A 27,040-nucleotide genomic window follows, 5' to 3' on the forward strand; every position below is an offset into this window, starting at 1 on the left:
AATTAAATCAGATTGTTGTTGGGTTTTCTTAAAGCAGCAATGCACTGCCTCTTGTCATTAAATGAACATACGTTTTCACACGGGTGCCTCCAGCTTGTATATTTTGTGGGAAGAATTCAAGCACACAACGGAAATTTAGCTTTGCACAATTCAAGTGGAATAACGTGCTCTGTCACCCTATTGCAACAAACACACTTAGACTTTTTGTGGTTTGGAAGGTGATGGGGAAATACACTGAAAAGCATGGGGTGAATAAACGATTGATAGGAAATAGGAATGGAGGAGAAATTGCATTCAGTTTGCATTTAAAAACAAACTTGATGAATTCACGCTTTCTGAAAGAGGATGTGAACCACAACAGAGCCATCCTTCAAAATGAACACTTTTCTCAGGCATGGGGAGATGAGCAGCAAAAACCCATTAGGGGTACAGTCATACCTCGGGTTGAAGTAGCTTCGGGTTGAGCATTTTCGGGTTGCGCTCCACAGCAACCTGGAAGTAACGGAGCACGTTACTTCCGGGTTTCACCTCTCACACATGTGCAGACGCTCAAAACGACGTCACACGCATGTGCGGAAGTGGCGAATCGCGACCCACGCACATGCAGACGTGGTTTGCGTTCACTTCAGGATGCGAACAGGGCTCTGGAACGGATCCCGTTCGCATCCAGAGGTACCACTGTATTTGAGTTAGTGGCTCTGGCAATAGGTCCAGGGGGAGTTGTGGGAAGAGGCAGTGGTCCACCAGTTACCTTAGGTTACATTACTATAGGCAGTGCTTTTTTGTGGTGGGGAACGCAGGGGTACGTATACCCCTAAACATTTTGTGAATCTAAGTTTGGCCTCATTGAAGGGCAGTATTTCAATATGAGTAGGGAAATGAGAGTATCCCTAAACATATATATATATATTTTAAAAAACCCATTGACCTTAGGTAAACAAAAGGCTGTCAGCAGCCCTTTGAAGTGGGCTGCTGTTTCCTCATTTTAAAAGATGAGGAACAGAGAGGCTTGCAGCCCTCTCCCTCAGGCCTAGACGCCCCATTCAACAACACTTTACTGATAGTGAGAACAAGATCATTGGTGTCGCAACGCCAAGAGCCACTCTCAGCCTTGCCCGGCACAGTTCCCTGGTGCCTCCTTAAGAACGAGGAGAAAGGGGCGGGCAGATTCTTTCTAACCAGATTCAACTCCTCCCGCTAGTTAATCCACCTTCCTTACAAGGCTACTGCTAGAAGCTGGTTTTCCCCTCCCTTTGAAAAAGAGCAGAGCCAGAGCTGACAGCGGCACAGGAGGCTGCGAGAAGAGCGGGACCGTGGCTCCAGGTCTTTTGGAAGAAGCAAATGCAGCGTGGCTTCAGCAGCTCAGCATCCTTATTATAGTCTCTCTGCAGCCCAGCCCCTGGAGAAGGGGGCAAGTTCTTCCCAAGGAAAATACAAAAACATACGAAGCCAATCTGCAGATAATTGTGGGTGGAAATGCTCTGCAAAGGTAAATGGCTTTATAAAGCTGAAAAACTTGATGGTTTGGATTTATTTGCTGTTTCCTTTCCTCATGACCTATTTAGAATAGGCCATCCCATCCCAGGACTCCTGTTGCTGATGTGTGTACCTTGCTAGGTTTCTAACTTCTGAGCAAAACGTTGCATTGTTGGTTAACCTGTATTTCCCGCCAAATCAGGTTCAAGCGGTTGTTTGATGCCCCAATGCTATTTCTGACCCTCATTTTAGGCCCTTGTGTCTCTCTGGGTGTGGAGTGGGTGGGATGCTTTGCTCTCGTCATTCAATGAATGCTTAGGGCTTTTCTGCTCATCCTGTTAGGGGACCGAAAAGAAATCTCAGTATGAAATAGGCTGGAAAAAGATGGTGCAAATGGCACAGCTTGCTGCTAGAGACATTTAGGTAAATCCCAACTTGTTTTATGTCCTGCCGGAAACCTCTGTGGAACCTCTTGGTCCTCTTGTCAGGGTTCGGGCTGCTTCTGCTGTCAGGCCATCAGCCAATCTTGGTCCAGGGTCCCAGGCAGTGGTCTTTCCACCAGGAATTGAATCTTGGTGCACATGGGGTATGTGCTCTGACTGCTGCTGAGCTATGCTGGTCTTTCCATTGATGCTCCCTGTGTCAAGCTGGAATTTCATTTTGTAAATAAATTCTATTAAGGTTCATAGAGGGAAAAATACAAAACATAATCTCTTTCCCCCTTTTTAAACCAAACTGTCAAGCCAGAATTTCAGATCTTGTCTATGAGTTGTTTTGTTAGGGATGTGCTAAATCAAGGCTCGGGGCTGGGAGTTAGTTACCAGACACAACTGGAGAGGTTTATTTGCAGCTCTGTGATTTTTAAATTAATAACATCTGTGAGACAACATTGATGCAATAATAATGTCTTCTTACTTAAGATCAAGAATTTGGTGTGCTTATCGCACCAAATAAAAACCCTTTCGAGGTTTCTGTGTTCTGTCTGTCTGTCTGTCTCATACATGCCCAGAGGATAAAGTCTGGGGTGACAGTTCTTGTTCTGTGAAGAAGCCAAGGGAGACAGCTTGTTGAGATCCTTATTTCTCAGCCAGCCATATTTTGGTTGAGTGGATGATGTGATTTGGTGTGCACATTTTTTTGCTGATTTTACTGCCACTGGGATTTTGTATTCTTCGGTGGTTACTTTATTATTCTCTGTCACACAAAAAAACACAAGATGAGAGTACCTGTCTTTGAACATTTTTTCGAGATTCTCACCAAATTTAACATCTGCTGTGCTAATTCTTAAAGGGGGCTAGTGGGTCTGTAAGAAATAGCATTAGATTTTTAAAAATTCTGCTAGCATCCCCCCCTTGCTCTTGTAGATGTCCTGCAGCCTACAAGATGTGATTTGCATTCTGGGGTGTTTACTTTTGCTTTTATTTTTGCAAGAATCACTAAAGCACCAATGTTTGCGTTGGCCCCATTGAACACAGGGGGACTTCCTTTGAGTAAAAAATGCATAAGGTTGTGATGCGATTCCGTTTCCAGCATAAATAGTGTTAAGTATTAAAATACAACATCATCCGCTCTTCACACTGAGATTTGGATGCCTGGATATTCCTTTTGTGCACTTTTTTTGAGTTCATGGATTTTTCAATATTCTTTATCAACCAGGCAGCCCCTAAGAGCATTCGTGGCAAGAGCTGCAGTGAATCAGGATCATATTGACCCACTGGCCAGCTGTAGATTTCCCTGGAGGCATCCTACTACCAGCTCATTCCTCATGCCTGCTCAACCCTGCCTGCTTGGGGCTAGGTGATGAAGATGGAGGTTCTGCGCCGCTCTTCTGTCTTTGCTGCAGAAGTCATGGAAGTGTTTGATCGGACTCCTACAGACAAGGAGCTTGTATCGCAGGCCAAAGTGCTCTGCAGAGACTTCATTCACTCCAGGCTGATTCGGGCTGGAATTGGCTGGAACAAGCCTGAGCAAAGCACACCTGTTCCTGGTGGCAAGTTAGCAGAAGTGTCCAACATACTTCTAAGATTAGGTAAGTGCTGAAACTGTCAGTGCCTCTGTGATTGTGGCAGGTTGGATTCCTGGGATTTCTGCCTGGATCAGGGGGAAGATGCTGTTGAGTGAAAGGCTCTGCAAACAAATCCCCTGCAATCGTGCTAATTTCTGGTAGGGCATCCAGGTGAATGGTGTTTGGTCATATTCATCTAAAACTGCTCATGCCTGTAGAATCAGAAGTGTGTGGTATGCTCAGCCCAGACTTCTGGACCTCCTCATTGCCCATGAGTGCTTGGAAAAAAAGTGATGACAGTATGTGAACAGACATAGTTTAAACTGTGAGCCCACTGGGGAAGTGAACTCGTTGCAGTTTAGACATCGTGGGATACAAATTTAAAGCATCATCAGCATCAGAAACATATATACCATCTTCCTAGGATTGAGCATAAGCGAAATTTGTTTTCCTTGTTTGCATCATTGATTGGCCATCCAGTATGCATTTATAAATCCACTTCCTCTGTTCATAGACCAGGGCTGTGCACAGAGCTGATTGGCTGGTCTTTGTATCAATCATGCAGGGCACATTTAAATATAAACAGAAAGAAAGAAAGAAAGAAAGAAAGAAAGAAAGAAAGAAAGAAAGAGAGAGAGAAAAAAGACCCACCAAACAATCAAATAGTTCTGCAGATAATTAAAAAACAAAAATACGCCCCCTTGGAACAAGGGGAAGGGTGAGAGTAACAATCAGTCTACTCTTTGGAACTTGACATGTGTGTCCATTTGAGGAAGGAAGGATGGGAGCACATAGAATTCACCCTGCTGCGCCCTCTGTTGTTCTCAGGTACAATAAAATTTCATTAGTCTAGTTCAGAGATATAGCTATATGCCCTCCAGATGTTGTGGACTATAACTCCCATCAGCCTCGACTTGTATAGTCAATGGGTGTTTTAGTTTGCAACTTGGGGTGTTATCATGTCGGCTACCCATGCTCCAGTTGTACTAGTCTATAGAATCTGACTCAAGATAGTATCATTCTGGTTGAACATTTTGCTGTGCTCAAAAATTTTTAGCCAGGGACAAAGGAAATACATGTGCACATCACAAGCAATGATGCCACTATCATACCCTGAAAAATAATTGCTGCCTATAAGATAAGACTTTTTGAGGCTAGAATCCCTTCTGGCATTTGCTTAGCAACCTGCCCATAATAGATTAGTGTTGCATCTTCATTTGTGAACAGTAAAACAGTAAACAGATGGTGAGCATAAGGGATGCTGAAATAAGATTTCTACTCAGTTGCAAGAATCTTCGGCAGTCAGAATAGTTGCACCCCACTTTTCCTGAGCACTGCAGGCAATCAGCTGTCATTTGGCTTTATATTGTGAAAACATTATGTGGGATTATAGTACCAGGGACAGACTTCAGTAACAGCACCCTATGCAAGGCCAAAATTTGAGGTGCACACCCCACAGCCCTCCCGTCTCCTTCCCAAAGCTGGCTAAGCGCTAACTAGGCATAGGGAAGGAGGTGGGAAGACTCTGGGACCCTGTCAGAGCTCTCAGGCCTCCTTCCTGAAGCAAGTGCTTACTAGGCTTTGCGAAAGAGGCAGGAAGGCGCCCCCTCAGCTCAGCGCCCTGTTCTGGGTAACCGGTTGTGCCACCCTAAATCTGCCTCTGATAGTACTAGTTATACATCTCTTTCCTCTCTGCCATTTGGCTTTGGTATCACTGTTGACACTTGCCAAGTCACTACTTCAAGAGCCAATTTCTTGGCTAAGGAGATTTGTACGAAGATGGGAATTTGTTCTGGCATTTTTGCTTGTTCAGATTTTTTACAGCAATAAATAGCAGCATACTGTGCACTTATGGTATTTAGTTATATAACTGAAAGACCCGAATGGCCTACCTTTGCAATGTTTTGGTATCTGGAGAGGAATAGTTCAATGCTATGGGGTTCTGTCCTGCACAAAATGTTTCTTAGAAAAAGTGGGCTTCTTTATTTGTCAGATGTTTGTTAAAAAGATGACAACCTTTGAGAACCTCTGACAAGGTTCTGAAATGTTGTCACAAGGAGCCTCCATAAGCCAAATGTTTTTGTTGTTGTTTAGTCGTTTAGTCGTGTCTAACTCTTCGTGACCCCATGGACCAGAGCACGCCAGGCACTTCTGTCTTCCACTGCCTTCCGCAGTTTGGTCAAACTCATGTTCGTAGCTTCGAGAACACTGTCCAACCATCTCGTCTTCTGTCATCCCCTTCTCCTTGTGCCCTCAATCCCCTCCATATCCCAGTGTCTCCTCCATCTACAAGAATGAGAGAGAGAAGGCATCAAAGCCTTCCCTAAAAAGGACAAATTAAACATTTTTGTTTGCTCAAGGTTATTTGAGTATGCAGCTTTGACATATTTATGAAGAGGTTATACACATCACTGATAATGATACCATCAAAATGCAGTGGGAACACCAGTCTTTAACAGCTGTCCTTTTAAAAGTCTGTTTCTGGACTTTTGCACAGCTGGTTTTAATCCACTTCTCATTCGTTGCTTTCAAAGTCTTCCCTTCAGGCTGAGACCTTGGAGCATAATGTAGACTTCCTTGTAGAGGTGATCCCATCAGTTTTTAGTTCTTTTCAGAACTGTTCTCCTCATCTCCAGTGGGGCTTGTATTCCTTTTTGTTTGGGCCATTCCTTTGCCTTCTTGCTGTTCTCTCCATCAACTGCCTTTGCTCTTTATTCTCTCCCTGTTGCTCTTTCTACACTTTTTGTGTGTGTGTGTGTATTTACCGCCTCCCATTCAATTTCCCTCCAAGACTGAGGCCAGAGTGTGGGACTTGCATCCTTTAGATACGCGGGTGGCAGTGAGTGTTTCAGAAAGCCAGTGCAAGTGCTGTGGTGCGAATCTTTGGCAATTGTCCTGGCTGCTAACGTTTTGAGTAGGATTTGGCTTATGGGTACAATAACTTGGCATTCCATCTAAGCAATGTGGCTTGAAATCAAAACATTCATAGAAGGCTTGAGGGAAACACCACCTCCCCTCCCCACCCCCCACTGAGCCTTTATTTTCCTTCTGCTGTAAACAACCCTATATGGTTACGGAAGCCATGCTGTATTCATGCTCTTTCTCAACAATGTGTACGAAATATGGTGGCCTTAAGCTTTTGTAGCCTGTGCCAAGTGGTGCAACATCTGACTCGTTCCAGCTTTGGTGAGAGCGGCTAGGGAACACCTTGTGTGTCTGGAGTTCCTATCAAATTTTTGAATGGATGTCTTAATTCTCAGTGAACAGAAGGGCAATTACTTGGAACCAGTCCAGTGCTGAAGCATAGGCAAAGAGACATAATATAGGTGCGATAGGTTAGGCATAGGCCTATCTCCCCAGTGAAGCTCCTTATAAATGTCACAGTACTGGCTATACTTTCGGGAGGGAAAAGCTCAACAGATCTTGAGGTGAGCGTTCTATTCTTTCCCATACCTTATGCATGAGAATGTCCATGTTTACTTGTTATCATAATTTATAGCTGTCCTTCATTACGCAGTAATCACACGGCAGTTTCTAACATGCTGTATAGCAGTTGTGGGGAACCTTTGACCCTCCAGCTGTTTCTGAACTACAACTCCCATCAGCTTCCACAAGCATGGCCAAGGATGATGGGAGGTGTAGTTTAGAAACATCTGGAGGGCCAAAGGTTCCTCACACCTGAAATAGAAGAAGAGCCCTGGTGGAGCAGATCAAAAGGCTTATCTAGTCCAGCACTCTGTTTCCTACAGTGGACAACCAAAAATGTGTCTTGCAAAACCTATAAGCAGGACATATGGGCAATTGTGTAACTCTCAGGCAGAAGGGAAGTCACCTGCATTTTCCAGAGCTGTTACACTAACAGTCATAGCTGGCAAGAGTCCCTCACTGTGGATTATTATAGGCAGATGTCGGCAAGCGTACACAACAACAAAAGCTTTTGTTTTGCATACTTTCCCAGGCAAGTTGAGAGATTTCCGGGGCATACTTAAAACGACATTGAGTCTGAGCTCTTTGGTCACACATAGATTTGTATAAAGGTATTGCAGTATGGGCAGTTTCATTTGTCAATCCCTTTCCTAGAGAACTCTGAAACGGAGCTTGCCTTTCTCTTTGCAACTACCACACAGGGATGGGGGATAATTCCAAATCCGTTTGCACTGAAAGGCAAACCCACCTAATTTGCACTTTCTGAAACAATATGAAAATTGAAATGTCATCGTTCTTCAAAATTTGCACTTCTCCGAATTCTGCAGTGCAGTTCTCCTGCAAAGTATAGTGCACAGAAATGCATATACTGGGGTAAAGTGTCCATAAAAATGAAATTATTTCAGGGGGGGAATGCATTGCAAAAATGTGTCTATCAGGCAAAATTACATACAGATGTCTATATCAGGAGAATTTTGCACTAAAATGCTGGCAAATTTTCAAGAGGTTTTTTTTCTCCAGTTCACAAATTGATGTGGAAATATGGAGAACTGAGTTTCAAATTGGAAAGTTGATAAAAAGGTAAAGGTACCCCTACCCGTACGGGCCAGTCTTGACAGACTCTAGGGTTGTGCGCCCATCTCACTTAAGAGGCCGGGGGCCAGCGCTGTCCGGAGACACTTCCGGGTCACGTGGCCAGCGTGACAAGCTGCATCTGGTGAGCCAGAGCCGCACACGGAAACACCGTTTACCTTCCCGCTAGTAAGCGGTCCCTATTTATCTACTTGCACCCGGGAGTGCTTTCGAACTGCTAGGTTGGCAGGCGCTGGGACCGAGCAACGGGAGCGCACCCCGCTGCGGGGATTCGAACCGCCAACCTTTCGATCGGCAAGCCCTAGGTGCTGAGGCTTTTACCCACAGCGCCACCCGCGTCCCTAAATATGGAGAACTGAGTTTCAAATTGGAAAGTTGATAACCTGAGAGAAACCATAATTGGCAGATATACCCATACTTAGACCACATACTGACAATGTTTTCACTTATCTAACCACTATGACCTCAAGATCTCTTTACTGGGTGGTCACTACAAGTTCAGGCCCCATCAGTGTATATATGTGAAATCAGGATTATTATTATTTTGGCTCAATGTATGCCACTTTACACTTGCACTCAACAACATTTTCCATTTCCATAATGGGGAGAAGACTCCAGAAAAGGGGGAGTCATCCTAACTGTTAGACACATTAATGTGTTTGAAATCTCAGCCATACAAATAAAAAATATTTTTCAAAGGCCAGTGATCATGTGAGCATTATGCCGCAGTGTAGCTGGTTGTGTGCTCATGGGGGGGGGCCCACAAGAGCCTGTACTCCAACCAATTTGCAGCATTGCTAATGTAGAGCAAACCTTTACCAATTTACACTATGCCCTATTCTTCCTTCACATGCAATGTGCTTCTCTGCTGGGAAGCAGCTGTCCTCAACTTCCTCCCTTCTTTCCCATATCTCAGAAGGAATCCCCCATTCCTAGTGCAGAGAGCCCCCCTCCCTCATCAGTGGGTAATGTTCCCTCTTATCAGGCTTGTGCATATATAAACCACATTTCCTTTCTGTTTTTGTCAGATAACATGGAACAATCCAGCCCTTCAGAGGGTCAAATGTTTTCCTTTCAGGTTTCTCCAAAAACTTGGCTTTTAAAAAAAAAATCTGTTTAAATGCTGGCTTAATTGAGAGTGCCAGATGGTTGCATGAATGGCAAATAATCAACACTTTTTACTGTCCTTAATGAGACTAAATGAATGCAGTGCTGTGGCTAGTTACATATGAGCAGAGCCGTAGCTAGGTGATCCTGCCCCCCCCCCCCAGCAGAACCATCCAGCTTGCGCCCCCTAGCCACGGGCAAAAAAGCTCTTCTTTCCACCACTTCTCCAACCCCCCCTCCACCCATTCAATTCACCCTCTATTTAAAACCTTTTCTTATGAGGCAACAATCAATATTTTAATTTATGGACAAATTTTTAGCCGATATTGTGGCCGCCCCACCTGCACCCCTGGCAGGGGCCCACCTCACCACCCGTTAGCTACGGCCCTACATATGAGGCATGGGGCCCAGGCACAAATTGGCTTCTGAGCAAATAAAGTCATCCTTATTTGGTCAGAAGTAATTAGATGAGAAGCTAATGCAAAGGAGCTGAGGCTCATCCTGTATACACACCGGCACCAGATTCACCCTATCCCTGAATGAATGCAGTTCCATCTACACAGTACTAATGTCTACATCATGACAACCTTGTTATTATTTTAGCCTCACAGTCACCTGGCAAGGTAGATTAGGCTGATAGAGATGGTGACTGGACCAAGGCCTGGACCATGCTCCTATGTGTAAGATTAGTTAAGAGACGTCCTCCAACTACTTGCTAATATTTGTGCAATATCTGGCGCAATATCCAGTAAATGCTATTGCACATCCACATTCCACAAAGCATCCACAAGCGCAGCTTCCCCTCGTGATACAAACAGATGGTGTCAGCGGAAGATGCAGTATTATCATTATCATTATCATTATCAATATACTGTCTTATACCTAGAGGTCTCAGGATAGTTCACAGAGCAAAATCAATAATATAAAACCACAAAATATATAGTCAAAATAAAAACAACAACCCAATAACCTCCCCCCCAAACCCCCACATTTTAAAAGGGCATAGAGTGTTAATCAAATCAGTTAACTGGAGTATCCTGAAACTGAAGGACAGTCTAGAGGAAATGTGCATGGAAAATATACAATCAAAGAGAAACAAATATGTGTCCGTCCGTCCCCCATTTGCCTAGTAAAATTGCTTTGCAGAAAAGCCCTAGAACTATAACCAGGAGTGTGCACTGGTCTAGCACAAACACATTTGGGACTACGTTTATTATTTATATCCCTGTTTGCATTTTGAAAGCCCAGGTAAAGGAGCGGCCATAAAGTAGCTGCAAGCATGAGGCTGTGTAACAAGAGAATAATTAGACACGACTATTGGTGTTTTCTACACTGACTGGCAGCAGCTCTCGGGGTTTCACACTTGCCCAGCCCTACCAGGAGCTGTTGGGGATTGAGCGTGAGACCTTCTGCATGCAACAAAGACCCTCTGCCACTGAGATACAGCTGTTCCCAGGATTTGCAAGACTCCTGGAGGATTCTGTTAAGTTCATGTGTCTTGACAACTTACACCTGACTATTCTCTCTGGCCACTTTCCAATCTCTTGTGTTTTATAATGGGTGTGACTTTTCCTGTTTGACGTCCTCGCACACTTCTGGGAAAAGGATACAGAAACAAGAAAAATGCTTGGCACACTTGATGCTTGCTGGTCTTGAGATCGCAAGCCAGTGATGGATCTTGGGGGCAAGGGAAGACTATTCCAAGTCTAAATAGCTCATGTCATTATTCGTAGGAAATAACTGGTGACATATTTAATCTGCCTTATTTATGTTTCACAGCTTCAGGCAGGCCTTGTACCACTTCTGTCATGTCCCAGCCCATAAAATACCTTCTTTGATAGATGGCTGACAAGGAGTTGAAAAGGGGTTGTCCCATGGAAGCTATGAGATACTGCCGGTGTCTCATTGCTGAGCAGCAACGTGCAGAGCTCAATGGAATGGGAGGCCAGCCAACCAGAAGAGTCTCTGAGCTGTACTTGCCTGGAGGCAGAGGCAGCATCCAAGGTCAGGTCCAGTCCTAGAGTTGGTCAAATCTGCGTAGTCAGACAGTTCAGGAGTCAAGAAATCCAATGATCATGGTGGTCAAGGGTCAAGACGAACAGGAAACAGGAAGGTAGAGCCAAGAACTACAGGCATTGTTACCAGCACCCGACAGCTGCTGGAAGCTCTGCTTAAGAAGGTTGAAGCCAGCTGGTTCTCATCAGTGCCTTCTCCTCTGTGTCCTTGCAGGCTGATCAGCTGCAGGCGGAGTCACTCCACCTTCTTCCCCTTCAGGCTGCTGTTCAGCAGGTGAAGCTGACTCCTGGCTCATGGCATCCACATATTGCCTAGCAGGGGCAACATATTGCCTAGGCGACATTTTTCCAGGGGCTGGGGGAACAGAATCTTTTCTCTAACCCTCTCTGAGATAATACAAGAATACCATGCACACAGGTGGTGTAGTGACAATAAAGGTTTATTATTATTATTATTATTATTATTATTATTATTATTATTATTATATTTGAAGACACTCTGAAGATCCTGAAACCAAATGTGATCAGAGAATGACTCAATTTATTGATTCATTTAAAGCATTTGCTATCTTCAGTCCAGAAAGGATTTTCAGAATGCTTGACAGGAGGATCTAAAAATATATATATGCATACAGTTTAGCAACTCAGCAAAAAAGCCCATTTCATTTATTCTGCTACACCATCATTTTTCGAAACAGCAACTGATGTGACTTCTATTTGTTTCTGTGCACAATCTAAAGTGCTTGTTTTGGCATGTAATGTTTCGAATTAGGACCCGGGTATTGAAATCTTGCTCCCATACGAACAGGGCTCCCCCCCCCCCCCAGTTCCGGGGATGGAGGGATGTGTTTATGGTGAGTTCCTGCACCTCTTTTTCTAGAAAAATAGCACTGCATAAAGACCTCCCTGTTCACTGTTGGCCTGTTACTGTGCGGCCATTAGAAATCTGAGAGTGAGCCATTTCCGTAGTGCATGCTAAACACCATCCCCAGTGCCAGGAATCCATGTAGTTAACCATGCGCTGCTTAATTAATAGTATTTGTGTGTTTTCATCTATTAGCTCCTGTCAGGTATTCTACTGTTTAGTTGTGTTTTTAGACACTTGTACTGTGTTTATAGGACGCGTGTGGCGCTGTGGGTAAAAGCCTCAGCACCTAGGGCTTGCCGATCGAAAGGTCGGCGGTTCGAATCCCCGTGGCAGGGTGCGCTCCCGTTGCTCAGTCCCAGCGCCTGCCAACCTAGCAGTTCGAAAGCACCCCCGGGTGCAAGTAGATAAATAGGGACCGCTTACTAGCGGGAAGGTAAATGGTGTTTCCGTGTGCTGCGCTGGCTCGCCAGATGCAGCTTTGTCACGCTGGCCACGTGACCCGGAAGTGTCTCCGGACAGCGCTGGCCCTCGGCCTCTTAAGTGAGATGGGCGCACAACCCTAGAGTCTGTCAAGACTGGCCCGTACGGGCAGGGGTACCTTTACCTTTACCTTTACTGTGTTTATTTGAAGTCAGGGCTTGGGGAACCTGTGGCACTCCAGATGTCTCCCATCCTCCCTGACCATTGGCTATGCTGGCTGGGGATTATGGGAGTTGGAGTCCAACAACATCTGCAATCTAGCTTTGGGATACCCTCCCCCTGGTGCCACAGGTTCCCTCACACTTGCCTCGGGTGCCACAGATTCCCACCTTGGGAATATTAATTGAAAGGTGGGCTACAAATGTTTAAAACGATTCCTTGTCCTTGTTTGAATTGTGTGTGTTCTTTTTTCAGGTGATGAGCTGGAGTACATCAGGCCTAACCTGTACCGGAATGTGGCACGGCAGCTGAACATCTCGCTGCACTCGGAAACCGTGGTAACAGATGCCTTCCTGGCAGTGGCAACTCAGATCTTTACTTCAGGTGCTGTCCTGCAATCTGCAGTGTGGGTGAGGGAATGAGAGGGATGAGAAATGAAACAAAGCAAGATGTGTAAGCACAGGCATGTTTTAGGTGAGCTTGTTGGGTGGGGCCCACTTGGCAGAGGATGCTGGCTGTAAGTGGTTTGGCAGTGGATGATGCACTAATGATTTAACACAAAGCCATGTTTGTTTACTCTTTCCTCCTATATCTCACCAGGTGAGGAGATGCTGTAGCCACTCCCCAGTTCTCTCCTCCCAGCAGGGGAATCCCTTGCGTTTTAAGTTGGCTCTCACTACACTCCCAGCAGTGACTGACTTTCTTACATTAAAAATACCTTTCTGTTTTTCTAGTTTCTTCTTCTTTTTGACTCTTGGGATTGGACACATTAATGGCTGCCAAGTTACTGCTTCAGTCTGGGTTACAACTGTGCACTTATGACTTTCCAAAATTCTCTACCCTCTAAGTGAGCAGAGGAATTGGGATGACATGGATATAATTTTACCATATTTGTCTTGCGAGAGGAATAATTCTCTGACTGTTTCTCATAGCTAGGGCTTACTAGTGGTAACACAGTTTCTTTATTTTACCCTAAAGGGATGTCACTCTTTTCCATAAGATCGAACCCTCTATTTTGTTTGTTTTAATTCCTGTTTTTGTTTGTGCATGCTTTTATTTTATTGTTTTACAGTTTTGATTATATTGTTTATTGCTTTTATATTGTGCATTAACTTAAAAAATAACTTAATAAATTAACTTTGAAAAATAAGTAGCTTATAACAGCTACTAAATAAATAAATAAAATAATTTGGGGTTGCCCAAAGCTTATTTTGGCATGCAGATTCCCATTTTATTTAGGTATGTATTTATTTTATTTAAGGCATTTATATATCGCTTAATCATGCCTGGTTGGTCACTGTGAGAACAGGATGCTGGACTAGATGAGCCTCCTTTGGCCTGATCCAGCACAGCTCCTCTCATGTTCTTATTAGTATTTCCAGCTGTCGATTCATATTTCCAATTATTTGAAGGGAGGGTCTTGCTTGAGAGTGGCTTTTGTTAAAAAGAAAGCATTGATCCAGCACTGCCTCACTCTGCGTGTGGGGGCAATGGGTTTGGAGTTACTTAAAGCTTATTCGGGGCTGGAAGCATCGTGTGTCCAAACACATTGTATGAAAGCAGTGCTTTTGGAGAGAACACTGCTTCATCTTGAAGGGGCCAGTTGCATATTAATGTATATCGTGGGTAGCCCAATACATATTGTGGGGTGTAGTGCACATAAGCAATTCCTTGTTAATGGATACATGGACAGCTCTGAAGTTAGGAAGTAGAAATCTGCTCCAACCCTGTTATTTCCTGTTGCTATCCCACCTCCAATAGTTGACAGAGCAGGGGAATGTTCCAGGAATCTCTTCCCACCTGCTGGGCAATTCAGAGCCATCCACTGAATGTGTTCTGAGCAGAAATGAAAGATGCAGTAGTCATTCAAAACAAACACTCTGATTCAGGCTTATTTTCCATTCTCTGGTACAAAACACACTGACTCCTAGAAATGACTAGTATATCCCGCTTCATTTGTAGTTAGTAGGGTGACCAGGGGTAAATGAGGACAGGATTGTTGCACCTAGCAGAGGGAATTTCAGCAAGTGACAGAAGAGGTGCTTTCTTCTATATATTATTAAAGACGGAGAAGCTCTGAACTCTTTTGCATTGGGCAACCCTAGCTGTGAATCAAACGCGACCCATCTAGGCCTTTAAGAGCTGCTTTCTGAGGAGATGGTGGACCCTTTGCTGGTAAAATGCAAGCAACAGTTAAACGTTAAAAGTAGCAAAATAAAGAACTTCAGTCGTGCCTCACCCAGACATTCCACTCTTCGAAGAAGAAGAATCAATGCCAGATCCAGTAATTAAGGATAGAAAGCAGCTGCACCGAGTGCTTTCAGAAATTGGACTTTAATGTTAAAATTCTGCACTAATGAGATGTTTGATTTAGCGCACGCACTCGCACGCGAGCACACACACACACACACACACACTGCAAATAAAATAAAAACTGCTTTTCTTCCAGAAAATGGTTGTATGGGTAAATTTACAGTGCAACCCTTTGCATATTTATTCAGAAGTAAATCCCACTGTGTTCAGCTGGGCTTGCTCCTAGTTAAGTTGATAGAACTGTAGGTTTCATCTTTCAGGGGGCATAAAATTGACCAAGATGGTGACTTTTCAAATGGGAGAGGTTTTTACTCTGGTTCAAAACTGGATACAAAACACATGCATGTTGTGTCAGATACAAAGTGTATTTTACATACATGTCCTTTCTTTTTGGGCATGTGAAGAAGTTTCTTGATTGCTCATTCTGGTGTTTAAAGGGCTGAGGATTGACAAATATACCCTTGCCCACTTCACATAGGACGAGTTTATGATTTCTGCTCTGTTGTCCACATAACTTCCTTTCAGCTGCACCTGCTGTGCTCTATCACAGTACAGTCATCACCACCACCATCATTTTATTTGTATGCCGTCTTTCCATAGTTGAAACTGTGCTCAAGGCTGCTTACAACATGACAAGATTTACATAATTACAAACATAACAGAAGTCATAAACAATAAATAAAACAAATAAAAAGTGCACAATCAAATGGAAACAATTTCCACATAAATCAGAAGATCTAAAACTAAAGATACAACAATAGTATCCATAACAGCAACAGCTCTCTCAACCCCTTTTAAACAATACTCCAGCCCAAGAATCTGTTCAACAGCTTCAGCTTTTGTAGCTGGAGTCAGTCAGCACTCCACTCTCTCAGGCCAGATGGGAAAGGGCCAGCAAGGCAGGGTTCAGGTCTTCCAGGGTGCACAGGCAAGATGGTCTCATTTAAAACAACACAGATAAAAATGAAAAACAATTTAAAAATCTGGAAGCCGAACATCTGATGGGGCTTCTGATTGGCTGCAGGAGCTTCCTGCAGCCAATCAGAAGCGGCACTTTGGTTTTCGAACGTTTTGGAAGTCGAACGGACTTCCAAGGTACAGTACAATTGTACAGCTAATCTGCTAGATTTATTTAAAGCAGCATTGCCTTGCAGTTTAGCTGCAAGTCTTTTAGATGGTGATTCTTGAAAAAATATGAGTTAGCTTGTGGTGCTATGCAAGGAAGGAACTAGAAAATAAAACGTTACATCTGTTATGCTTAGTCTGAATCCAGATAATTATTTCCTATGCCTCTGAATCCAACCGGCAGAATCATTGCTTTGGGCAAGGACCTAGAAACTATGAACAAGAGAGTGTCCCTATTCAGCTCTCCAACTAGCAACAACAAATGCTTTCAACATGCTTTCAGCCACCCCAGATATATGGGTGTTGTTTAAAAGAAGAAAACTGATATTTCTTTTCTTTTTCTGCCTCTTTCAATACATGTTAAATACATGGAGCTATGACTTCAAAAACACACTGATGATTTTGACTACAAGGTCAAGAGTGGCGACAGCCCTCTTCCTGTGTTTGTGCTATAAATCTCAAATATTGGGCTTGATTTCAAACATCCAATGAATGTCTGTGGGAGCTGCTTGTGCTGGAGTCCACAAAACTTTGGGTAAGGTTTTTGTTTAGTCTGGTCAGTCTTAAAACTGGCCATGTTGCTCATGCTGCTGCTGAAGGAGAGCTTTCGCTGTGTGAAAGGACTCTCAACACAATAAAGCAAACTTCTTCAAAGCAGTTGGCCTAACTTAGCCCAGAGGAAAAGGCTTTTAAGTGGGTGCTTTTAGACAGCTGTGTATTGTGCCCTTGGGCAAGACAGAAATAGAAGCTGCCTGTCATGGTCCAAGGTTGTGCCATGAACTGCCTCAGTCATCACTTGTGAAGGAGGCTACTTCTCTCCATCCAGTTGTCAGGTGAAAACTGGGCCTAAGGTGACCATGTTTCCTACTTGGGTCCTTTACTGGAAGGGCTTTTAGAGAACAGTTCTCTGTTTGAAGTTGCCCTTTGGTTGAAGGGCTGAGCAAGTCCAATTTAAAGATAAATAATCCTAAAAAGGGAGCAGGAGGCTTGAAATTGTCCATTAACAGTTAGCTCCTGGAAGACAGAGTGAATAGGCACCGGGCGCACTAGGCAAGGGCATGTCTGTTAATTTTGGTTTGTCTCAATTTCTCATTTCCTCAATCTAAAATTCAAATCTCCACATCAATTTGTGATTAAAAAAAAGTCTTTATGAAACTTTGTCAGAATTTTAATTCCAATTTTTATATTATTATTTTTTTGCAATTTTGCCAAATATACAGATTTTAGCAAAGCGATTTCCCTTAATATAATGCTTTTTGTATGTTAGTTTCACTAATATAAACATTTTAATGCATGCTTTCCCCTAGCATACATTTTTTTGTGCACAATATTTGGCTGGACTGCATTGCGAAATTCAGAGAAGTGTGAATTTCAAAGGATGGTTATGTTTTGATTTGTTTATTGTTTTGGAAAGTGCAAATTAGGTAGGTTCTCTTTAGATGTGAATGATATAAATTTCTCCCCCATCCTGGTCATGGCCTGCCTCTCTATAGTGAGATGCCTTTTTCTTTAAATTAAAGTATTTCCCCAAATTTGAATCTGAACATAATAAATTCAAATATGCAAATTGAAAATTTGATGCAAATCTGTGTCCCGTTGTCTTCTTCTTTTGGGTGGTACATTCCCTCTTTTGCAGCAAACCACACATGCCCCCCAACCATGCCAGGTAATACTAATACTGGATTTAGCAAGCTCTAGTTCTTAATTCAGGCACTGTCTGCAATGAATAGCAAGAAGCCATGGTCGAAGTATGCATGCTTTGTCTGTATAATGTTTGTTCCCTTTCCTATACACCCACAAGCACACACCCGTTTTTGTAATCCAAGAGAGAAATTAGATTCAGTTCATATTTAATGGCGCATCAATCTAATTTGAACTTTCCGAAACAACATGGCAGCCTTCGAAACTCACATTCCTCAAAAATCTGTAACACAGGAGCCAGACATTTGCGGGGTTGGGGGAGAATTGCAAACTGGTGTGGAAATGTGGAGAACTAAATTTAACTTTGAGAAAAATAATCTGAGAGTCACCGAAATTGGCAGATTCACCCATCTCTAAATGCAACTCATGAAGTTTGTTTGGGGGTCTGAAGGGAGAGCTGTGTACTTTGATAATGAAGTTGGTAGACTTATTTGTTTAGCTAAAGGAAATGTGGTTTTCTGAGCTTGGAGACAGACCAGATACTTATCCTCACATGGCTTCCTGGCTGTTTTCCAGTACCTGGGAGGCCAACGCAGGACAGGGCAGGTGGGCTCCCTCCAGATTATTCACATTTGTTCTCTCTTCTGTGCTGTGCAGTATATTTACATATCTTGGCTTCACAGCTGGCTTCCATCTGGCATCTTCTAAAGCAGAAGAAGAGACAGCTTTTTTTGGCATTTCTTGCCAGCTTTGAAACAGATATTTGTTTTTAAATTCCGCTCTGCGATGTGGAGATCCTCCCTCCTGCTGGTTTCTCCCCTCTGGTTTATTCCTCGCTTGCTTTTCTTAGGATAACACATACGTAAATATAAATAAGTGGTGGTATTCTTAAGTGTCTCTGGAAATAACAGTTGTCTCTTGCCCGACTGGATTCTGAATTGGTGGCAATCTTATTTAATTGGATGTGGATTGGTGCCTCTTGCTGTTTGTGGGCAGGCAAGAGCAGGAGGGGTTCAAAGGAACAGGCAAGCTGTCTATGTCACAGCTGTGAGCTCCCAAATGCTGGTCAGACACTGCCCTTGTACTGCAGAGCATTGTAAAATGGAGGAAAGACGTTCATGATAATAGGAGGCATAAACAGAATGGGAAATTGTCTTGCCTGCGTTAGCTATCAGAAACAATGGGGCTGTGGCACCTAAAGACCTAGCACATCTATTATGGCATAAGCTGCCATGGACTAGAGTTTGTTTCATCAGGTGTAGCTGATCAAGTGGACTATAGCCCACTAGTCCCCAAACTCTTTTGTTCCCCTCCATGAACCACTTGAAAATTGGTGAAGGTCTTGGTGAACCACTTAATGATTTTTCTGCCTGTTGTAGTGTTTGTTATGCACTGTGCTTTGTAATTTTCCATAGAATTCAAATTGAAGCACAACAAAATACAATATAAGAAATAAAAGAATCAACAAAAACACAATTAAAATGAACAGGAATATTTATTGCGATGGATGTGCCACCTCTTGTCTTCAACCACAAATCCACAGACTTGCCATGGAGCAACAGAATGAAGCTCACAGACAGGGGTGCCAACTTGAATAAAATATTGGGGGGCCCAGATAAGCTGTGTCCTGCATAATTGATCACAAGACACGGTGCACACGGTGCAATGGCCGTCAACTTAGAGGGGGCAGCTCCCTCAAACATTTTATTGGGGAGGGGCCGAAGGGACCTCAGCCACTATGAGTTAACTCCTATGCTTCCAGACCACTGATGGTCTGTGGACCACGATTTGGGAACCTCTGCTCTAGTCCCTTAAAGTTTTTGACACAATAACTTGTTGGTGGCGATGCTTGAGAATTTCATTTAGTCTGCATTTTAAAGCAAATTGACCAGATTCAAATGGCCTTCTTGACTTCTTCAGATTTTGTATTCACAAATGTTGTGAATTTTCATTCCTTAAAAGAAAATTCTTACAACAAGAACCAGGAACTTGGGTTCTGCTTACAGGAGACAGAGTTTGTAAGGACCATGTCATCGGAGACCTCTCTTTTGTCTTCTTTTGTTGTGAAAGCACAGCAGTGGTCTTGAGCCCCAGGCCTCAGTCCATTTAATCAGAAGCAAGTCCCACAGATTCAAGTGAAGCTTACTCCAAGTACATATTTATGGGATCATAATGTTTGGTTAAATAATTTTATTGTAATTTTTAAAAATTGAATGCTGTTATGGAGGCTCTGCTGAAAACCACTCAGTAAACCTTAATTTATTTTATCTAAAATAAAGAACAGGTGCACACTCTGTAAAAGGAATGGGTGCTGCTTATATTTAACAGGATAAAATGAGATATTCTGCATTTGAAAACAAACACAGCTGCCTTGAGGCTGCTCAGAAGAACCCTTCTGCTTTTGTGAGCTCGTTCTTTTGAGCAGCCTTCAAAAACGAGTATAAATATTTCATGGATTAAAGATATATTTTGGGAACACATTGGGAACACCCAACCTGCGTAGCCATCTTTGTTTGGTTTCTTGACAGCAGCAGTAGACGGTCTTCTTTTTGTGTAGATCAGCCTTCTCCAAACTGGTGCCCTCCAGATGTTTGGAACTGCAACTCCCATCAGCTCCAACCCGCATGGCCAATGATCAGGGATGAGAGAGGAGGGCACTTCATACTAGCTCTAGTACAAATGGTTGGAATTGTCCCCTGAGGGCACTTCTGTCTAGGTGGTGCACATTTCTGGACGGGAAGCTCTGCTGCAGGCCAGATTAACTGGCTGATCAGCATTCCACTCTCTTGCTACATACTGCACCTCATTCACCATTGCTGAGTGTAGGTAGTAGATAATGAGAAAAACTGATAATATCTTGAATTTCTGTGTGTTTTTCTACCAGACTAGACATTGACTATACAGTATTCATGCATCATACAACATTTGGGGTATTTACCTCCCTAGATCTCTTTTTTTGGGTAAAAAAAAAACAACAGCTGGGTTTTGTGAGAACACCAAGTTAATTTGGCTCAAGGATCTTATCACCGTAATCAGAACAGGGCTGATGGCATTGCTTTGATCAGAGTGTGTGGTCAAGAACCTCATGACATTTTAAATGCCTCTATTGTACACTCTCCTTGTATGGGAGGTTTTCCATGCCTAAAAGAGTTAAGAACGTGGACTTGTGTCCAAGGTGCCTTTTTTGTTTGCTTGTATGGCCAAGCTAGCTCTGTCTCGCAGCACTTCATAGAGAGGATAGGAAATGTCCTAGGTAAGGGTTTGTGCTCCTGGATTCTCTTGAATTTAGGAGGAGAAGCCAGCCAGGTGGATTGTCCATCAGGCAGCCTGTGCTGGGTTGCACATCAATCCTTGCCATATGGATGAGTCAAGGCAGGCTGATGCTGTCCATCTTTATTTATAATTTTCATTTATAGCCTTCTCGCTATCTAAAGATCTTGAAGCAGTTTGCAATCGATAAAAATGACCTAAATGTAATATAATCTCAATAAAAACCATGTCAAGTTACTTACACAAAAACAAAACAAATACATAAATAGCATCCATATACATAAACATGATTATCAATATAAAAAAGTCAGAGAACATTACGAGGCATAATGCACGTTATTCATACAGCTACTGGCCCAATCTCATTCACCATCCATTCCACACAGCCACTAAAATCATTCACTACCTCAGACGTTGTCTCTTATCAACCAACCACTTCAGGGTGCCAGATGATGCTATCCATTCTCAAAATTGAGGCCATCCAGGCATGTAGCACTGGAAGACTCAGGAGGCCAGAACTTACCAGTAGTACGTGGTAGAGCATCTGGTTTAGTGGCATAGTGGCTAGAGTTTGGGGCTGGGGTCAGGCCCTTTCTCCCACCAGTTTTGTAACAATCATCTGCTGAAATTCTTCTCCCCTCCTCTTCTTCCTGCAGGCATAACGTGGGGTAAAGTAGTGTCTCTCTATGCTGTGGCAGCAGGCCTTGCTGTGGACTGTGTAAGACACGCCCAGCCAGCCATGGTCCATACCATTGTGGATTGCCTGGGAGAATTTGTACGCAAGACTTTGGTGACATGGATGAAGAGGAGAGGAGGCTGGGTAAGCTTTTCTAAAGAGCGAATGTGCAAGTTACAGACACATTACTGACATGAATAAAAACAGAATGGTCTCATGAGCTACCGGTAGGTACAATGCCTTATAAACGCCATCTCCAACTCCTCGAAAGATTCCATCAACAGTGTCTCTGAAAAATTTTGCACATCACTTGGGAAGACAGGTGAACTAATATCTGTGTACTGGAAGAAGCAGTGATCACCAGTGTTGAAGCAATGATTCTTCAACATCAACTTTGTTGGACTGGTCATGTTGTGCGGATGCCTGATGATCCTCTTCCAAAGCAACTACTCTATTCCGAACTTAAAAATGGAAAGCGTAATGCTGGTGGTCAACAAAAGAGGTTTAAAGACTGTCTCAAGGCAAATCTTTAAAATTTTAGTATAAACACTGACAACTGGGAAACACTGGCCTGCGAGCGCTCCAGTTGGACAACAGCCTTTACCAAAGGTGTCATGGGCTTTGAAGACCCTCAAACTCAGGATGCAAGGGAGAAACGTGCTAAGAGGAAGGCACGCTTGGCAAATCCACACCATGATCAACTCCCACCCGGAAACCAATGTCCCCACTGTAGAAGGACATGTGGATCCAGAATTGGCCTCCACAGTCACTTACAGACTCATTGTTAAAACCGTGGAAGACAATCTTACTCGGCTATGAGTGATCACCAAAGAAGAAGAAAAATGCAGCTAAATACTGGATAGAATTCCCGTTTATTGAACTATGTTTACTTATTTGAAGCATTTTTACCCTGTCCTCCTGATGCAGCAAGATCAATAATAAGCCCTTGCCCTCGTTTTTACAATCTAAAAGACATAGCACAAAAGGAAAAAAGGATGTGTGGATGGAGGGGTAGAGAGAAGGGACAAAAAGCAAATAGGCATTGGCTGTTCATTACAATGACTAGCTGGAATGGTAGCAGATCAAGGAGACGAGGAGCCACAAATTTGTTGGTTGAGTTAGCGATGTGGGCCTGCTGCTTTTTTCTCCCTAGGCTGTAGCCTGATGTAATGGCTGCTGCCAGGGACATTTGATGGAGGGAGGAACTTGAGAGAGTTGACATCTCTCAGCAGAGCTGATGCTTTACTTTACTCCCTTAGCTATAGCTTCGCCAATCCACCTTTGCCCTGCAGTGATCCTGATTATACTAGCTCTACGCTCCCAAAGCTTTCCCACTGACCTGCAGCAACCTTGACTATATTTGCCATCAAGCTCCCTGCACAATTCCACTAACCTCATTTGCTCCTGACCTGCCAATACCTTTGCTATGAATCCAGTTTTCATCCCTTTGAGGCGCATGAGCACAGAATTGCTTAGGACTGCTGCTGCATGTGCTATGAGAGAGACAGACACATCTGCTGCTAAGGATGCTGGGGGAGGGGGGAGATGGTCTCCTGGCAATTTGCTTGATATGTGCCCATGCCCTTCACATCACACATTATGGTTCTTAGCACGTCCAGGCTAAAAAAACTGTAACATTGAGTGTTAAGTGTCCCTTGCTGTGGGTATGTTATTCAGATAAAGTACAGTGGTTCCTCGGGTTAAGTACTTAATTCGTTCTGGAGGTCCGTTCTTAACCTGAAACTGTTCTTAACCTGAAGCACCACTTTAGCTAATGGGGCCTCCCGCTGCCGCCGCGCTGCCAGAGCACAATTTCTGTTCTCATCCTGAAGCAAAGTTCTTAACCTGAAGTAATATTTCTGGGTTAGCAGAGTCTGTTACCTGAAGTGTATGGAACCTGAAGCGTATGGAACCCGAGGTACCACTGTAAATGAAAGAACAAAGCTGCAAACAGGCAGTGACGATGCTTACTGTATAATCTTTAAAGGAAGCATTTTATTTTAGAAAGGAGGGTGGAAAAGGATGATACTGAGAACTTCTGGAAAAAATAATATGATTCATTTTGTCAGCGTTAAATGGATAAATGCACAGCCATTTGGGTCTCAATATGACTGGGAAACAGAGTAGTGGTGGTAATATTGGTGGTTGTAAAACTCTAGGGAAATATTTTAGGGCTGGTGACCTGCAGAGAAAGGTGGGAAATCTTCCCAAGCCATCTGCTAGAAATATTTGGAGAACCATGTGGGAACACAGATTATGTGAGTGTGAAACATTGTATTGATGACATCACATTTCTGAGTCTCCATTTTTTCTTTTTCTCTCCCCCTAGACCGACATAACAAAATGTGTGGTGAATACTGATCCCAGCCTTCGCTCCCATTGGCTTGTGGCTGCTATTTGTAGTTTTGGCCACTTCCTGAAGGCCATCTTCTTCGTGCTTTTACCGGAAAGATGACATCCAATTGCCTACTGAAACCATGTCTCCTTCTCACGGACACAGCTGGCACAGAGAAGGGGAAGAAATGAGACGATGAAGAGAGGGGCTGGGCAAATGTACATTCCACTTGTCTGGCTTTTCCAGCTGCCTCAGTGCAAAGACTTTCCTCAACAATGGGGAACGTTTCTCCTGATCACTTCTTACAGCCAAGTGCCCTTTGTGCTTTCTAAGTGGCTGGGATCATGTACATAAGGTTGGGAGGCTATTGGACTTGCCATTCAGTTATTTATTCTTTTCCACCCGTTCAAATTGTGTCACATGATGCATACACACTTAAGAAATCCTACTTGGAGTTGCTTTTAAGAAGCAAACTGTCCACTTCATTTGCAAAATGATAACGGTTCCTTTGTTTTTTAGTCAGTCAGTAGATTTCTTCCCATCTTCCCTAAACCCCTGGCTAATGTTGTTGTAAGATGGATGTTTTCTGTAATCACCAGAAATGTGCAGTTGTCTTAAGTCACCAGAGCTCTGTCACCCTCTGCCTGAGAGGGATTTTCAGCATGGATAATATAACTACCTGCTACATGTTAAAATTTGCTTATATGAGGGAAGTAAGACCAAAAGTAAATAAAAACATTGCCTTAAAAAAATTAGGGCAGGGCCACAGATTTTCCACCCTCCATTTAAGAGGAAGAAAGATTCAGAGACATTTAACTGCAACAACTTTTTGAGTTTTCTCATCACCCTTTCTGTCCCAAATATGAAGTTAATGTGGAATGCAGGCAATCCCATGAGCATGTTGTATCTTATGAGGGGAGCAAAACGAGGCATCAATAAATTGTATCAACTGCTGTGTGTTTATCATGTACAGTGTGCGACTATTGTTGCTGTTGTGGCAAAATTAATGCCAAATGAATATTTTGTTGCATGATCGGTATGCCCATTCAATGACCATTCTTTAACTCCAAGAATCCTGGGCACTGCATTTTAGCCCCTCAAACAGTTACAATTTCCAGCAACCCCAGCTCCCAGGGTTTGCGGGAAAGATTGTGCTTCGAACGTGCTTTAAAAGTATAATGTGTACTACACAGCCTTGGCAAAGCAGCGTCAAATCAATTCTGAAGTCTGGGTGGGGAAGCTGGCTTTGCAGTCCAAAAGGAACTCTGGAAAGGAGAACTGACTTAACAGATCCACCCCCTGCCCACACTCCCTTGTGCACATAAAGCTGTTGCATGTGCTTCTAGAAATGGGAAAAGCAGAAGTAGGAGTGGCAGGTGTTACGTGATTCAGCCCTACTCCACAGCATGGGGACTCTGACATTTCCCTTCCATGAGGGCCATGACCTCCCGGTGACATCTTACCATGGATGTGTTGTAGGAGTTCCATGTCACCTCTTGCAGGAGGAGGAAAAGAATTACAGATCTTGCGCTTTTTTTGCTTGTAATACAAACCGGCTCGAGATGCATCTCGTTCAGTCTTTTCATTCTTTACATACCTGAAAAGGGTAAGATTGAGGTATGCTACTAATCCTCTCTTCTGGCTGATGCTGTTGTGCTCATAAATTCTCAGGAAGAAAGTTCACACAACACCCTATCAAGCTGCATCTCCTCTCCCCTGATGCTGTATGTGTAGGTCACCAACTGTAGGGCTTGTCCCAGCTTACCCCCTGCCACACAGAGAGAGGGGTGGAGGTAGATACGAGAAGCACACTCTCAGACCTCCCATTCCGAAGCACACTCTCAGACCTCCCATTCCTTGTAAAGACCTTGTCGACTAGGTGCTCAGTTACTGGGAGGGAGGGGCTCTGCCAAGTCCTATGGGGATCTATTTGCAAATGGCTGCTGTGCTTGTATAACAGATCATACATATTGTTATAAGTTTGGAGAAGGCAAGGATCCCCTAAACTCCTGGGTGCTACTCCTCCCCATAATTCCTGGATTTAGTCAAAGTTAGAATTAATCAAGGTCTGATTAAACTCTGCTGGATTCCGCCTGGCATAGAGGGTGGGTCACTAGAGGAACACAGCTAATAATGGTCAAACTATTAACCCATTAAGAAGGTCATTAACAGATCCTTTCTGGGCCAGACAAAAAATGGAGAAAGCACCTCCCTGAGGTGAGAGGTAGCAAGAGACAAAAGGCCAGAGTTTCAGGAGGGAAGGGCAGAATTACTCTGGGTGGTGAGCTAAGCAAACGGGGAAAGTGCCAGTTTTGCAAGCTGGGGAGGGGGAAGTCAGAGCACAAGATGGGCAGTCTGTTTTAGGCTGCGGGGAGGGTCTGATATAATCTTGGAATCTGAGGCTGCAGCAATGGAAGAATCAGGGCCCTCTTGGGATGTGAATGCTCTTCACTCTCCATGTAGGTTCAGGTTGTACAGTATATATGTGTAAACAAACCATGCTTCGTATAGACACCACAGTATTTGCCATATCTTTATGTTCCAAAGAAACACAGACCCTGGCAAGTCTGCCTGGTACCCCTGGAATCTCACACCGCTTGGAGACTGGAGTGACGTGTAACAATATTTTGAACTTCTAAATACTTAATAAGCACTCACATTTTCTATCTATACCGTGCCTGCTCATAAGTGTACCAGAATTATTAAGTGAGCATAAAGTGATTGGAATGTATGATTATTCCTGCTGACGGCCATGAAAGATTAACTGGATTAAGCAACACCAAAATGTTTTCCCCTGTGGCAGTTGGCCAGTTATGCTAGCATGGATTGCTGGGCCTGCCCAAAACATTTTGCAGCCTGAGGCAAAGAACAAACTGGCACCCTCCCCTTCTACGTACAGAAGCTGACTGGACAGGCAGTTGAATTTCAGGCTGTGTACGCACAATCCCTTTAAAGCAATTTCCCTCAAAGAATTATGAGCACTGCAATTTACCCCTCACAGAGTCACAATTCCCATTAATAGTGCCCAGCGTCCAGAGTTATTTGAAAGAAT

At 43.5% G+C, this 27,040-nt stretch overlaps 1 protein-coding gene across 1 annotated transcript; it reads left to right on the top strand.

The window, feature by feature from the left end:
- The first annotated feature begins 1,201 nt into the window (after window positions 1-1,201).
- BOK (BCL2 family apoptosis regulator BOK) lies at window positions 1,202-24,958 on the top strand. The gene is made up of 5 exons (XM_028730966.2): window positions 1,202-1,489; window positions 3,133-3,505; window positions 12,884-13,012; window positions 21,634-21,797; window positions 23,983-24,958. The coding sequence occupies exons 2-5, from the start codon at window positions 3,277-3,279 to the stop codon at window positions 24,106-24,108; spliced, it is 648 nt and encodes a 215-aa protein (XP_028586799.1). The 5' UTR covers window positions 1,202-1,489; window positions 3,133-3,276; the 3' UTR covers window positions 24,109-24,958.
- The last annotated feature ends 2,082 nt before the right edge of the window (window positions 24,959-27,040 follow it).

The sequence above is a fragment of the Podarcis muralis genome, chromosome 6 (genome assembly GCF_964188315.1).
Source record: "Podarcis muralis chromosome 6, rPodMur119.hap1.1, whole genome shotgun sequence".
NCBI lineage: Eukaryota > Metazoa > Chordata > Lepidosauria > Squamata > Lacertidae > Podarcis > Podarcis muralis.